Source organism: Apteryx mantelli, chromosome 15, assembly GCF_036417845.1.
Source record: "Apteryx mantelli isolate bAptMan1 chromosome 15, bAptMan1.hap1, whole genome shotgun sequence".
Taxonomy (NCBI): domain Eukaryota; kingdom Metazoa; phylum Chordata; class Aves; order Apterygiformes; family Apterygidae; genus Apteryx; species Apteryx mantelli.
Window position 1 is genome coordinate 10369266 of NC_089992.1, and position 13934 is coordinate 10383199.

Genomic DNA, 13934 nt, shown 5'->3' on the forward strand with positions numbered 1-13934 from the left:
ATTGGCAAGAAGAAAAGCTTGGTCTGATGTATTCCTGACCGTCGCTGCAGCCCTGCATATATGAGGTGCTCTTATAGTGAGGGCATTCTGGATAGACCTGAGAGAACAGCAAAAGAAAAACAGCTCTCAAGGAAATGATTCTTTATTCACATTTCTGGTAAGGAATGGAGAAAGCAGACAAGTCAAAAAGCTATTCTTGCTGGCAGTGTCTCCTCTGCCTTCAGGCATTTTGACCCTGCCTTGGAAATTGGCCTTGGACCAGCATAAATTAGAAAAGTGCAGTCAGTATTGTGATTCACTGAAATTATTATTTAAACCAGCACGTAACTTATTTCAGAAGAGCAAGATCAATCTTTTTTTCTTTTTTTCCCCCCCTAAACGGGCCGATTAAATTTAGTTTATGAACATATTGTCGTCTTATATCTACTACATCTTGTAGTAAATGGGATTAAATGTATGTGCTACACAGTCACTCTCTTTGGCTTGTCTAGGACGAATACTGGACTTGAAGACTGGAACAGTAAAGAAGGAGGGTCAGCAGTCCTCAATGAGAATGTGCATGGGATCAAGACGCTCTTTCATTTGCAGAATGAGGTATGCATTTACTCTGTGTTCCTGCAATGTTTCCAGATCCTTCTCAGATTATAAACATCAGACATTTTGTTGACTAATTTGACTGTTTAAAAACCGAAACTGTAATGACATACTCCCATTAAGCATTTCCAGAATGCTTGCTTTTGTAACTGGAGTATAGCTGAAACCTGTCTTTCCTTGTGATTAATGACTAAGTCAGCACCCCCTATATGTGTAGCAGTTATTTTTATCAGTGTGGTGTGTTGTATACTTTCCCCAGAGAATTTCATGACAACTTTACCCCTGGAATGCAAATTATTGTCTCTTTGAGTCAGATTATTCGAATCAATACTTTGGGAACAGCTTTCGCAAGTGTAATGAAAGCCCAACTCTGTGTATTTTTTCAGCAAACCAATAATATTAAAAGAATCTTGCAGACAAGTAGGAATTCAGCTGCAAACTTGCCAGCAATGTAAGAAATTAACCTAAGCCTGCTCTGAATTAACCAGATGTCAGCTGGTCAATTCTAGATAAATGAGTAATTGTTAAAGGTTTTATTTTGCAGTTTTCCAACTTCTCCTGTATTGCTTGGACTTCTTAAAGAGATGTGTCTGCCTAGTGCTTCTGACTAGGACTTGTGGGTACTTGTGTTGTTATAGTGCTAACTAGATAAAAATGTCTGTTGTTATTGCAATAAGTTGCTCTCTGTCTGGTTAATGGGGAAAGTACGTAATTGCATCTGCATTCTGTATCCAGTGCATATGCTAAGAACAGATGATGCACAATTTGTTATGGAGCAAAACACACAAACCAAAATATTTCATGCATTACAACAGATGCCCATACTTCTGTTTATGTGGTGGATGCTCTTCCAGGCACAGGAGGAGGCTGAATGTATGGCTCGTGGGTGCCTTTGTTAAGGGGTTTATATAGTTTACCATGCATGCAAGATCAGGCTTCAAAGCTATAGATCCTATTATGCCTAGCCATTCTTGGTCCATGCAAAGAAGCCATGTGCTCTAGTCTTCGCTCTGTTTTATGGAGATATATGCAGGAGAATGGCCATAATTTAACCAAATTATCAGTGTAGAAGGGTGCAGTAGGAACGCTCTGTCTCTGTGGGTAGTGTTCATCAGACAAGGAGAACATGTCAAAATGGCAGCAAAGGGCTAGAGCACTACACAGTATTCAGATTTTTTTTGTTCCTTCAGTTGTAGCAGGCTTTTTTTTAAGAAAAGATGGCCTGTTTTCAAACCAGCCCCTTTTCTCAATGCTCCACAGTGAGTGAGATTACAGTCTGCAGGAATGGAAACTAAATTTGTCTGTTGAAATTATGAATCCAGTATAAAACACACATCCTCTCAAGTAATATTAAAAATGTTTTTCTCTGTTGTAGTTTATTAGTCAATAAAATGGGATATTCAGACAAAGATTTCTTTAGAAAGATCACGTCTGATATTTGCCTATCAGCAGGCATCTTTTCTTCTCTAACAAGAGCTCAACAACCCACAGCCAGTGCCAAAGATGGCATGGAGTTCGATTTTTGGACGTCACTTAGCAAGGTTGATACAGGGCCAGGAGCTAGAACATGTCTTGAGATGCATTTTTAGGGGTAGCAGCTCTCAGTGAGTGGCCAGAACAGGCAAGATGCTACTGACTGGCAGCAATTTGTCTCTTTGAAAGACAGAAGTGCCCGACTCCTGTAGTGTTACTACCCTTAACTACTAATTTCAGGGAATAAGAAATACAGCCAGCAGAGAAACACTTGGAACACTGCTTACTCTTCCTCTAAGCTGCACATAGTGATCATGGGAGGGGGACTTCTTTGTGCAAAGAAAACCAGGTTTAATGTCCTGTTTACAGAGGTTCTCCAGCTTTTAAAACAACAAATCAAATCACAGTTATTTCCTAACGCTCTGATTCTGTAAACTCCAGTGCATGAGAGTAATTTTATACATGCCAGTAGCCCCATTGTTTTTCTAATTCTAAATCTTATTGTAGTTGTTCATTCCTTCTCCTTGGCAGTGACTGGTTTAAAAAAAAAAAAATCCTTGTGGGAAAAATGATCCTCAAATAATGTGCAAATAATGTGAACTTTCTTTGTGATTACTTTTCATTGTTATTGTTCTTCTTTTTCCATTGAGAATGAGCTCTGTTTTCTTACTTTGAACTATTTACTTAGCTTCAAATGGGTTGTTATAATTATGCGGTTGAGCACAGTTAGAAATATCACAAAATATACAGGAAGAAGTGTTAAAGTTACTTAACATTATAAATAGTCCATTCTTGCAAAGATTAGATTAGTGTCTAATATGTCATAGCTGGTGTATGACATGCATAATTTCTCTGTCTAGGGCAGTTATCGGTACACTGACATTGTTTTGTGTGGATATTTTATTTGGGGGCCTGCTATGTATTCTTCTCTAGTTTTCACTCTTGTTTTATAATATTTTGAGGTGTCTTACAGTGTATCTATTCTTAAACAGTCTTGGAATTTTCTGTTTCAAGCTGTCTTTAAGTTTGGGGGGGATTCTTTATAAAACTTTTTCTATTTTTCTTTCTAAAATCATGAAAATATTTGTGTTACACACAAAAAACTCAGACTGTGGAAACAGCAAGTTCTAAGGAAATGTGTGTCTGGGACTTCCTGTCAGAAATAAATATCTATTGCTGTGTGCTTGTATGCACTAATAAAGATGTTAAAATGCATTTTCATCCAAGGCGTTTATATTCATTTTTGAGCCCTTTCAAGTGTGAATTTATTTCTAGGTGTGGAAATGCTCCTCTGGATCACTTACCTCTGAACAGAATAACCACCATGAGAAAAAGATACAGGTACTATTACTTAATTTACCACTACACTTAGTTGCCATAAGCATGCTCGTTTTCCCCTGGGCTAGTGCTTAATTGAGTAGTACTAGCTGGACGAACATTTGTATGAGCATAAAGCATACAAATAGCACTTGGTCACAGGAGAGAACTTGCCACTGAATTCAGCTGTGGCAATGTCACTGGATCCTGGTGCAGGCCTTGAGAAAGTCATTCAACTTCTACGTCTTAACCATCTCCATCGGTGAAATAAAACTAATTATCTTCCTCCCAGAGGTGCTGTGGAAGACAGATAAGGCTTGACTAGCGCTATAATGGAGCTGACTACAGAACTCTAGGTTGAGGGTTGGTTGTTTCTAATGTAACTTACAAATGTCTGTAAATCATTAGTAGACGTTTAAAAACATAAAGCTCTTTTGTGGGTCAATCAACTTTTTTTTTGTTTTGTTTCTTTTTCATTTAGGAATGGCCTTGGCCCGGTAAAAGAAGGCGAAGCACAGTATGCTGTCGTCCATTGCACTGGCTATATCAAGGCTTGGCCACCAGCAGGTGTGTATCTCATTTAAGGAAGTGTGTGCTGTACTCTCTACAAGATGGGAGAAAACCTGGATAAGGATCCATTTGCTAATACAGAACCAGGCTGAATTTCTGTGGGGTAACCGCATCTGTCTCATCTTGAGAAGCTTTTGATATCAAAAATCAGCTGCTGTTGCACACTCATGGTCTCCCAGGCTTTCCGTATGAAACTGTTCTCAATTTCATTGGCCCAGAGAGCTATAGGAGTTGTCTTGAGTAATGTGGGATTACAGCAACTGAGGTCAAAGATTTTCAATCTGATAGCCTACATAAAAATGGCCTGATTTTAAGAAGGTAAACACAGAGCTCTTGTACCTCTAAACAAAAGCAACTAGTGGTTTTGTATTTAAGTATTGAGTTGCAAGCGCTGATGTATGAAAACGTTTAGTTTCAATTTAGGTGCGTGTGTCTTCACTTCAAAGTGGTGGTGTTAATGGGGAATGCTCAGCCTTTGTGGTAAGTTCTGTTTTGAGGCTGTTTTTCTGGGAAACAAGTCTTGGCCTGTTGCTTTGAACTACAGAAGAAAAGCATTTACCTACTGTTACTCAGTATTACAGATGGGAATATTTCCATTTGGAAAATTCATAGAACAAGGGGAGACAGTGGAGTTCATCCAGGCATTATCCTGAACTGGGTTGGCTGACCTTGGCATTTGCAGTAGTTGAATAAGTTGTTTTTAATATGACTGTGCCTCCTGGCATGAATCAAACCATGAGTTCTCCTATTCTTTTGTGGTCATATACCACAAACATAAATCACATTTATGCAGAGATTAGGAATGCTAAAAGTTGGCTTGTACTGAATGTATACAGCATTGTGCGGATTTCAGCATACAGATGTAAACTTCTTGTTGATTTCCTGCCAAATTGCAGTTTCACATGTTAAATAATAGTTTATTACCAGTGTTTCTCACCTCACACACGAGCACACGTGTACGCACACATGTATACACATATAATACAGACAAAACTGAAGCTTATGAATGTTTCTATAATTCGTGCAGCCAAGCAGAATAAGGGTAGTTTATATCACACATGATCTGTGGTTCAGAACCACATTGCAGACAGCAAAAACCTTCCTTCCTCTTGCTAATAAATTTAATATACTTCAGTGTGCTATAGAAGTCAAAATGTTTCAATTTCATTTCAATTTCAGATGAATGAACAGAATGGTATGTGTAAATTGCTCTGTCAAAATGAAACAAAACATTTTGTATCTTTCACCAATAGATTAATTTTTCTACTAGTATGTTCAAATGTAAGTGAATTCAGCCATGATTCACGGAATGTCTCTTCAGAAAGATGCAAGTCAAATAAGATTCTTGCAGCTCCTTGCTCAGCTAAAATGGAAAAGCTGCTGCATGTGATTACGTATGTATTCTTCTGATACAGAGCTGCAAACAGATGAACTCGTGACAGAGCTAGGTAACGTGTCAGCAGTACAGCCTATGGTCGTCGTTTTTATAGGGGAGTGGGTAACTGCAGTAAAGGAGCACAGGTTGAAAAGGATCTTCTGGATCTTCGAGTGCCCTGTGGTTGGGTATCACACTGTAAGCGCCAGTTTAAATAAGTGAGGTGTTTTCCCCTGCTCCAGCTCTTTCAAAACCTCACTACTCTGTCACGATTAGAAACCTCTCTCTAATTTCCGGTCTTCATTCATTTATGAGCAGTTTATACCACTGTATTCTTGGGCTAATATTTCCCTTAAGGTCAAACAGGAATTTTCCTGCCTTGTTTCTCTATCTCTCTCAAATGTTCTGGTGTATTTCCAGGTAGGAGTTACATCCTGTCAGCCTTGACTTTGCTCAGTTAAACAAACCTGCTTCTACTAATCTCCCCTATTGTGATGCATTCTCTTTTCTTCTCTTTATCCTCGTGTCTTTTCTCTGCACTTATCCCTGTTTTAATTTAACTTCTCAAAATGTGGATGACCAAAACTATACTGTACACTCTGTTCCAGATGAGTTTGTAGTGGCATATAATGACAACGGAATTTCCTATCTTTCCTGTCAGTATAGGATATTGCGTGTTTCTCTTTTATATGGCTCATCCTGCTTAATCCTGAATCACCTACTATGCATGCAAGGCTACCTTCTTCTCAGTTGTTCTCAACGCAAATCTTCCAGTTCATAGCAAAAATCATTTTCAATTATGTGATCTTCTGTTTAGTAATATACACTTTCATCCCATTTCTATTGCTGAGGTTATGGCAATTGTTAGTCCCCGAGTGCCTGCTTGTGCATTTAGTAATGTTGAATTTCATTCCTTTTCTATTACTCTACTCCTCAAGATCACATGATGCTCCCCTTATGATATCCCAGTGCTCCTCCAGAATGTTAATGCCTCCAAACTATATCACACTCCTAAGGGATGTCATAATTTTTGACACTCTTGTGTGGAATTTCAGTGGTCTTTTATGTTATCGTCCAGACTGTTACTCATCACAGTCGTGCTTGGGTGCCTTTTTCAGGGTACATAGTACAGAATCAAGGCATCTTTCATAAGTGTTCATTTCCCTTCCCATTCTTCCCCACTTTGTGCTGGTGTTTGTCATGTATCCCTTAACTTGGGGAGTTGAATGCAGATATCTAAGGGCTGAATTGGTCCCCAATACATTTGAGTAAATCAGTGGCAACATCACTGCATTTGTTCTTATTTCCAATGGTAATTCAACCATAATGTGCAAAGCAAATGAAATAACTGTGGGAGTAATTGAATTTGCTAAAGCTATTCTACCCTCTAATAAAATTACTTTTGTTCAAATCAGGTAGAGAGTAGCAAACCCCTGGGCTTTTCATAGTCTCTGGGTCTTTGGAAACAAATGGGTTTATGCCAAATCACATATGTTTTAAAAATCAGCCGGGGAAAGGTTCATTGTCATTTATTTCTCCATTGCCAAGTGGACACTCTAATATATGCTCCATATCCTTTTCTTGCAAAGCATGCAGTGTGGCACTTGAGTTATGCAGCTAATATACAACACTTAATAGAGTAATACATACTTTCTTAAAAAAGGAACACGTATTTAGCAAATGCACTCAATCTGCATTTGTTTAGCACTTTCTGTTTTCTCTTTCTGGGTTACGTTGTATTGTCTGTGGCCAATGGGTTACGTTTTTGTTTAGTCCTACAGCAAGTATAACACAATCAATAGTGGTACAGAAGTATCAAGACAAGAACTGCTCTGTGATCAATATTAATATGATAGATCAGCTGATTTGAATATCTAATATGATAGACCAAGATTTGGAGATGTTGCTGCTGTCTGTAGTCCATGCTAAATCTCTGATTAGTCTGAATATTTAAAACAGGTAAAAACAAATCAACCAGACCAGCTGGCATCAGTGCGGCATTGTATTTTAAGGACTGGGGTTTTTTGGTTCAATGGCCTGAAGTAGAAAGAGAATGATATCATGGCTGAGGTCTGGTGGCACTGTTTGCTCCCAGCACAATCCCTAAGGGAATTTAAGAACAGTGTCAGCATGAAATTGCTTTTGCGCATCTGGCTACCCCTTCCCTTTACGGAGCAGCAAGGCTCACTTACTCATTCGACAGCCTGCCTTTAGCCCTTTTTCACTGCAAGAGAAACGGGCGAGGAAGCGCAGGAAGTGTCATGCCTCGTCCTCTGCGCAGAAATGAACACAGAGCGAGTAGGGCCCACGGGCAGCACCTGCCTCACTCGTGTTTCCTAGCAAAGCAGTGCCAAGGAGCGCTGCAGCCTGCGCGTCCTGCGCGTTGCCCTGGCGAAGGAGCCGGCTGGCTCTTCCCTTGGCGCGTTGCGTTTGCCGCTGGCCGAGGGAGCGACAGAGAGAAGACAGAGGCACTTTGAGGAGCGGATCTGTTCCGGCTGAATTTGTTAATGGTCCGTTCATTTTCCTTCATTGTGCCTGCAACAGAAGGGTCAAATTAAGCTCCGTACAAAAGCCCAGCATATGATACAGGCACACCTGCACCCTTGTGAATTATCTATTGGCGTCCTGGGGACTCTCTGCGTTGGGGTAAACTTTGTGGGGAGACGGATGAAGCAGAGGTCAGATACGGCAGCTCGGCTTGCCAGCCAGTTACAGTGTTCGTTTCTTATGTGGAGGGTGCGTGAGAATAAACAGTGACAGAGCAGCGTTGGATTGTTCTGAAGGAGGTAAAAATACCCCTTGTTTGAAACTGGCCAGGTGCCAATCCCAGCCTTTCTTCCTCTGTTTTCCATGAAGCAGAACAGCTAAAAGACCTTGTGATACTGAGCCTAGAGAATGCTTCGAACTCATAACCAGTCCCAGAACTTAGAAATGCTAACCTTTTCCTGATCGTTTAGTTTTAAACTTAAGCAAGCATTTACTTTTCTTTTTTTTTCCCCCTCAGAGAATCTTATTCCTGGAAGGAAATGAATCTTATGTGGTCCATATGATATTTTCCTAATAGCTTGCTTCATGCCATAACAATTGATGGAAAATATTTGGTTGAGGGAGAAGCTACGGTCTGTCAGGATGTTGCTAGTTTTTTATAAATCAGTGCCAGGACCTGCAGAAAAAAAACATTCTGAAGAAGAGGCTTAAATGGATACTTATTTTGAAAACTTCAAATAAAAAAAAAAACAGAATAATGGTGAATTCAAATAATGTTGAATTTTTTTTTTTCCTCCTTAGCTTTTTTTAATCTTAAAAAAAGAAACATATTAGTTTTCCAAGTCAGACTTACGGTAACGTCTTAACCACAACATGCCAAAGTTGTTAGATTATTTTAAAGTTTTGGCCAGAATCTGGACGTTTGTGCAGAGTACTCCCATTTCCAATACAAAACAAAATAGTTGCTTGAATATTTGTTGCAGAGCTGTCATCTTTAAAGCTTTATTTTAAAAAAAGAACCTCTTTTTTTACTGGGATTTTTTTCATGAGATTTGCTCCTTGGTCTGCTGTAAATATCCACAGAACTTTTTATGAAAGCCCTTTTTCACTGTCGTGTAGGAGAGGCTTCTTCAGGAGGTAGCATCATGCGGTTTTGCTTTATCAGTAGTTGTTCTGAAGGAGATGGGCAGTTTCAGGGGATTGCTAGTGACCATTGTGGATTTAATTCTGCCTTTGTAAACACTCATAAATCATTTATTTTTCAGTGTAGTGAAGTGAAACCACAAACCCACTAACACTGTTCTGTGTCTCACTGAAAATACAGAGCAGAAGGGTGGAGGTGGAAGGCAGAAGATGGAGCTGTTCTGTTGGTAGGGCCGACCGGAAGCTCAGTGGAGAAAACTAAAAAGTAACAATAATAATTTCCTTATGTCCACCCAAACGCATGCCATTGCCCTGTGGGATACTGTTAGCTGGCGTCCAGGGACACTAGGAAATTAAATATAACGTCTAGCTGCACAGCGTTTTATTTATGATGTTCAGTTGCAGGCTTAGCTTTGCAAATTCTTGATATTAACCTGAACAAGCATAGCACTATATTTGTTATCCAAGAGGAGCATATATTTGGGGTTGAGAAATAAAGCCTCTCTCAGGGTAGCATGTGAAGAATGCGAGTAACTCGTGTTTATTTTGCTTATGCTTTCTAAAAGGTCAGTTTCATGGCCTTGCTCCTGGATGAACTTTTTTTTGGAAATACTGATGTCTCGATGAACTTACGGGGCAATATTACGTTCTGTCAAGAGCTGGACAAACCTGCATTAGGTGCAGCGCACGTATCTTTATTTACCTGTCCTTACTGGAGTATGTTCAATAGGAAGTATATTAAAGCAAAAGTAAATCTCTCCTACAACTGCATCCTCGTATATAAGCACACGCACAGTAGAATCTTTGTAGCTATCAGCAAGAGAGTAAAGAAAATAATTTCCATCCATGGTATACTGTCAATAATAGCACCTAAATTGCAGGTGAGCGGGCAATTGTTTTGGCATCTTTTTGCTCTAGGCACTTAGGGAAGGGTTAGCAATTCACTGGGTCATGTATTGATTAATTCCAGGCAGATTGTTTTTTATTCATAGTGTGCCTTGTGGGATAACGCAACTAATAAATTTTCCAGTGCGTTATACAGACTTAATGTAATCCTTCTTGGAGAAGGAAAAAAAAAAAAGTGAAATTTAGAACAACAGCTTCCCTTGCCAACATTGAGTTCCATCAGGAATGGCGTTTCTGAGCTAGGTTTAATTTTGGAGATTGTTTATGTTGCTTTGAGTTTATTTGGGCAGTAGCAAGCCTGAACCAAGTTCCTAAAAAGGAAAGTGTTGTTGAAAGCTGCAGCAAAAAGATTATGCAAAGTGGAAGCCATCCAGCTGAGTATCTGTGCTGTCCTTTGCAATATACTGTGCCACTAAGGAAATGACTGAAAAAGCTATTGAAATGAAGGGAAAATACTTTAAAATTGTCCCTTTCAGATAGAAAATTCCCATTTAAAAAGGGAACTTTTGGTTAACATTATCCAACTAGAATGCCTAGTTTAAAGAAAATAATTTTAGGCAATGGAGTGCCTAAAACTATTTTCTTAAAGCCATGCTTGGGCCTCTGTGTTTAAGTAGCCTAATCTTCAGTACCAGCCATCCGCTCAGAAGAACTTCTCAAGTTGTCAGGAACTAGCATCACTCACCATCTTTCAAACCACACTACTGTACTGAGCTGTCTGAATGTAAATGTGATTACTTCAGGCACCAGCTTTTAAAATGCTTGTTCTTTTGGCTAACGGTTAAACTTGCAAGTTTGCTCTGGTGCAGGGTTCAAGCCTGGAGGAGTGACAGATGTCTCCCTAAGGGATGTAGTTCCTACAGCCATCTTCCAGCCAAAATGTTACAGTCAAATCTTCCATCGCTCCAGTTCTTTCTTTCCTCCTTTGTTTTTTTTGTCCACTGCTGCATTTCTCTCGCATCAGATTCAGTCCTCCTCTCGAAACTGCCACATCATTTAATTTGTCCTACTCTTAGTTCATGCTTCTGCTCACAGCTTTGTAAGGTGAAACAGCGTTGGATTCCATTAAACATCCCTTGAAAACTGCATGTAATTCTCAGTTAACCATTTTCTATCTCTTTGAGATGAAAATTGCTCATGTGCTCATTGCTTAGTTTCTGGAGCTCACCCCCCCACACACACACATGTAGGCAGATAGCCACACGTCTGCCAGATTTTTGCCTTATGTGGAGAGTTTTCAGTAGATATGTTTGCTGCTTCTTTTCCAGGGTGATTCTCTCTCTCTCCCTCTCTTGTCAAGAGGCAGCCAGATTCTCTTTCTTTGCATATTGTAGCTGTCGTTAGCTGATTATTGTCTTGTACTGAAGAAATAACTGTGCGTGTAAACACAGCAAGGAAAGTAAAAATACTTCTGTAAAATGCATCTCTTAACTCTAGTTTAATGTCGGTGTTTCATACTCAGTGGTACGCTGGTGTCTCAGAGCATAAGGCTTATTTGTGTTTGGAGTCTATTTTGTAGTTTGTCTAGTACATAACGGAAAAGAAACTGGAATAGCGGTGTGCGAAACATCAAAACTCTGCTTTGTAGTTTAACTGCCTGAAGGACCTCCTCCTTATCAACTGCAGGCAGTGCAAAACAGTCCCGCGGGAAGTGTACCTGCAACCTGTGTTCGTTTTGGGGGATGTCTTGCATAGTCCAAATCGGGTGAAGGCTCTTGAGTAAAAGCTTTGGTCCCTAGTAACTCAGGGAGGGGTATTTATCAGAAACACAAAAGGAAAAGTTCAACTGAAAAATAACATGCGTTGATTCAGCCCAGTGTTATTTTTAACTTCCGTGTTTAATGAGTGATTTCTTAACGTGTGCTCCCAAGGTCATACAGTGCTACCTTGATCTTTTCATAGAACTTCTATGAAAGCATTTCAGATGAAGTATCCTGGCTTTTAATGAGGGATATCACAAAGATTTAGAAGTTAAGAAGTTATCTAGGGCCAAATTTGTATCTCTGGATAGCAAGGTTCTAGCGTAAAAAACAACAGTTCTGTTCCCAGCTCTGTTACTGCATGTGACATTGAAATTCTTACTCGCCTCAGTTTCCCACTTGTAAGGGACAGTAATGTTCCTCCTTTATAAAGCTCTTAAGATCCCCTGATAAAAGCCTGGTTACCTGTCACTGGCTGTGAATGAGGTCAGGCCCCAAAAATTGTGAATTCCATTGAAAATAAAGTTTGAGGTAATAAGTATGTTGTGCAAAGTATGTTTTTTTTCTTTCATGCCTTTGTACATTTTGCTTCATTACATAGCTTGGTGAGAACTGGAAAATGCCTGTAGAGTGATATTGAGAAACTGATCATCAGATAAGATTGAATTCTTTTGATACAAAATAGTTCATTAAGAGACTACTTCAGTTCATTTACCAGCATTTATAGTCATTTTTCAGAGGCATCATTCAAAAAAGTTGTATGCTGTCATCCTCTGCATGGTCCAAAGATTGACTTGTACTGGCAATTATAAATTTTGTGGGGAAAAAGTTGCTTTTGTTTCATAATTGGTAGCTGCTTTGCAATTAAATTTATTAATGCCTTAAAGTACATTTTAAATGATTCAGTGCCTGTTGTGACTGAATTCCTTGAAAAGCCTCGTAAAAGAGTTTACAAATCCCTTAAAATAAGTCAGCAGTGTTGCTATTGGAAGATGATTTTTGAAATGTCTCATAGGAAATGGCTATCTTAAAGCTTTAGTTGGGAAATAGCCTTACTAAAGACTTAGCTGACTAACAAGTAAAGAGCTAATCTCCTGAATGCTCCTATTTGTGAAACACTGGGATGGAACACAGTCCACATGTATGTTTTGAAATTATTCATTTGTTTGTAACAGTTACTCCTCTTACACAACTGAAATGAAAACTCAGGAGAGCATCCACATTTTTTCAATCTTTCAACTTAATGACCCAGATTTAGTCCATTATAGAAAAAAAGTAAAACCGGCTGTTAAGTGTGGGCACAAAGTTAATGAATAATCTAGGCTGTGCCTGGTTTTTAAGGATAATTTTAATATATTATTTGCAAAAGAAAACTGAACACAGTGTGTATTGACATAACACATTAAGTGACAACATGGTTCCAGTAACATGCTGTAGAGCAGTAGTCATGGGGATGTTACTGTCCATTGTCCGGTGTAATGGAATTGGCATATCTACTTTTAATACAGCAGCCAAAGCTGCTGAAGATGCCTGTGAGGTGTGTAGGACAGAATATAACTGAGAAAGTTTATCTGATCTGAACCCAGAGATAACATCTGAATCCTAGAGAAAATGATATGGTTATTTTGTATGATTCAGAATACCTGGAATTATATCAAACCAAGCCAGCAGCATCTCTATTCATTCTAATTTCCTAACTGTAACAGTGTTTGTTATTGTTTTCTTTAGGAATGACTATACCAGAAGAAGATGCTGATGTGGGGCAAGGTAGTAAATATTGCCTCGTGGCAATAGGAAGGCTTCAGGTAATGGAAGTGTTCACTTATATGAGCTACTGTTGAAAGCATCATCAGTGCTGTAGGTTTAGCTGTAAAGGATTTGTGCAGAGATTTGTGTTTTTTAACATGTCTCCAAAATAAAGGGCCCTGATGTCTGTGTACAGCCAGTGACTTTTTTTAGAACCTGCCAGTAAAGCAAAATGAAAATGTTATTTTGGCCTGAATTTCTATTCAACCCAACAACAGTAGTGAAGATGCTCCTGGCACATGAACACGTGCACACATGCCATTCTCTAAGGTAGTGCAGGGCTGAGATGTTCTAGATAGTGAGAAACCTAGGGATACAGGTGCTGTAGACTGTAGGTTAAAGTGGCTCCCAAAGACAGTGATATGCTCCCCACTGTTCTCTCTCTCGCACACTCACTCTCTTTCTCTCATTAATCGACTGCTTTGAAAACTATGATTGCAGAGGTTATTTTGAAACTGATAAAGATAAGACAGTCAAGAGGCACTTCCCAAATCATAGCTTTATTCTCGATACGTAATGTATTGCGCATTCAGATGTGATGTCAGTGGAGGGAACTGTGGGAA

General features: G+C 39.3%; 1 protein-coding gene across 1 annotated transcript in view; it reads left to right on the forward strand.

Annotated features, from left to right (window-relative positions):
• ARNT2 (aryl hydrocarbon receptor nuclear translocator 2) overlaps window positions 1-13934 on the forward strand; it is a 109625-nt gene that overhangs the window by 61919 nt on the left and 33772 nt on the right. Inside the window, exons 6-9 of the mRNA XM_067305215.1 lie at window positions 492-594; window positions 3343-3408; window positions 3866-3951; window positions 13294-13370. Coding sequence (XP_067161316.1) covers window positions 492-594; window positions 3343-3408; window positions 3866-3951; window positions 13294-13370 — 332 coding nt within the window. The remainder of the gene's footprint in view (window positions 1-491; window positions 595-3342; window positions 3409-3865; window positions 3952-13293; window positions 13371-13934) is intronic.